This window comes from Anneissia japonica, unplaced genomic scaffold (assembly GCF_011630105.1).
Source record: "Anneissia japonica isolate Jap-2015-1 unplaced genomic scaffold, ASM1163010v1 scaffold650_len285673_cov152, whole genome shotgun sequence".
Lineage (NCBI taxonomy): Eukaryota > Metazoa > Echinodermata > Crinoidea > Comatulida > Comatulidae > Anneissia > Anneissia japonica.
In genome coordinates this window covers 210,634-212,774 of record NW_022728301.1, presented here as the reverse complement: position 1 = coordinate 212,774, position 2,141 = coordinate 210,634, and the positions used below count along the sequence as shown (strand labels likewise).

Below are 2,141 nucleotides of genomic sequence, written 5' to 3'. Positions count from 1 at the left end.
ACAGGGTTACCAATGCAAATGAAAAGAAACCTTAACAATGTTAAGGATTGCACTAAGTCATAAGTTATGCAAAACCTTGCACAATCATATTGCTATAAAAATAGAATTGAATTTACTACAGTTCACCTTCCAATTCAAGGCCACCTTCAGGACCTGAAAACTTAGGGTGGCCTTGGCGTTCGGGCTCTGCGCACCATCTTTCGGATCAGACGTTTAAGCCATTGGTCTCATGTGCATTATGGCCCATGTGCACATTAAAGAACGCAGTACACTCTTCGGAAAAGAGTAGGGGATTGTCTCCTGGCGTACTGCCTAACCACCACCAGAAGGACTCCACTGGAAATACGTCTTCTTCAGACTTTGTGGGCTGTCCTTGGTGTTTACACCAAATAAATCCATCCATCCATCGAAGTTAAAAAAATATAATTATTTTCATTTAATTAATCTGTCAATCAATCATAAGCCATCATCTGTTGTTGGATGTCCACCTCTTCATGAAAATGCCATTATGTAACTTCTGGAACCCTACAGAGGCAGTCACACATGGTGTGCTGGATATCGTCCCGTCATGTACTGCTCTTCCTCTTTTGACAGCAGCCAATAGTATTTACTGAGTTTTTCTTTATTTCACATTTATACACTGTTGCCCCAATTTGATATTGTTACAACTAATATATAATTTATGTAAATCTGACAGAGAGAAAGAAGCAGTGACTTCTTACTTGAAGTCAATTGAGATGGCTGTTGAAGACATCAAAAGACACATCATATCCAGAACAGATCTGAAACAGGTTGATACCATTCTAAATCAGGTAGGTCAATTTAAAATAGCTGATACCATTCTGAAAAAAGGGTAGTCATTGCCCAAAAGGATGACCCTAACCTGGAAGGTCAGGATGTCTGGCTAACATTTTCACATGTTAAACTCAATAATATTAGTGTTAACAGGTGTTTTTTTCCCATAAATTATAAACTGTATTAACAATCAACATACAGCTGTATTTTAGACAATCTGTCACCCACAAAAATGAAGAAAACCCATAAACTACATGAATATTTGTATTGCTCGAATAAAAGAACCACATATGTTATCAACTTTCATTAATTCACATCCAGATTGAAAAATCAATGATTTAGAGATGTTTTACAACAAAAATCTTCATATTTGTTGCAAGAAATTTAAGAATCTACACAAAGACTCTATCAATACTCTGAAGGTTAATTGGGGAGGACAATTTCTTTCTCTGATTCCAATTACTGTATCCATTGAAAACTAATTACTTTCTAAATTAAGCAAATCAATTCCAATTTTGTTAGTTGGTGCAGTATATCTTTGCTGAAATTTGGAGATCTCTTGGTCGCCCATTCAATTCACATCGGAGGGCTGAAATGCAAGTTACGATAGCGCACTGTCTTTCAGATGAGACGTTTGAGCCGTTGGTCCCATGTTGGCCCATGTGCATGTTAAAGAACACTGTATACTCTTCGGAAAAGAGTATGGGATTATCTCCCGGTGTTCTGCCCAATTCACCACCAGTTCGAGTACCCCACTAGGAACAAATCTTTGGACTTATAGTGGGTTATCTGGAAGAAATACTCCTATCTCAAGGGCGTCGGAAGCTATTTTTATTGGTCCGGCCAAATATACATAATCATCATTGCATTAACATGTGACTTCTTTTCATTAGTTTTGTCTTTGTCTATAGCTCAAAACACGCACTATTCTATTATATCAATCATTCATACTTGTACTAAATATATCAATTAACCATTCATGCTTTATCATTCATATTTGTCACAATGGGATTTCATAAATATTAACGTACGTACAAGTAATAGTAGTTAGACATTCCTTTAACAGTAGAAATTATATATTTAAAAATGATGTTTTACACTAGCCGATTATTACCATACGGCCTGCTCAGTATGTTGCAAAAAAATACTCTAAAAGAATTGCACGTATTCGTCTCGAGCCAGCAGCTACGCTTTGTACACATGTATATTGGGTGGCCAGGGCGCGATTTTTTTTTCCGTACGAAACATTTACATGAAACTCCACTCGGGCCGTCTCGGCTGAATCGACCCGAAAATCTCATTGCAGAATTCAGGAGGTCAAAAGGTCATCAACAGATAAACGTCTA

General features: G+C 37.1%; 1 protein-coding gene across 1 annotated transcript in view; it reads left to right on the top strand.

Annotated features, from left to right (window-relative positions):
* Positions 1 to 2,141, top strand: part of LOC117114061 (coiled-coil domain-containing protein 171-like) — a gene marked incomplete at its 5' end in the record, with an annotated part of 27,182 nt that overhangs the window by 17,976 nt on the left and 7,065 nt on the right. The window contains 1 exon segment of the mRNA XM_033257596.1: positions 698 to 812. Coding sequence (XP_033113487.1) covers positions 698 to 812 — 115 coding nt within the window.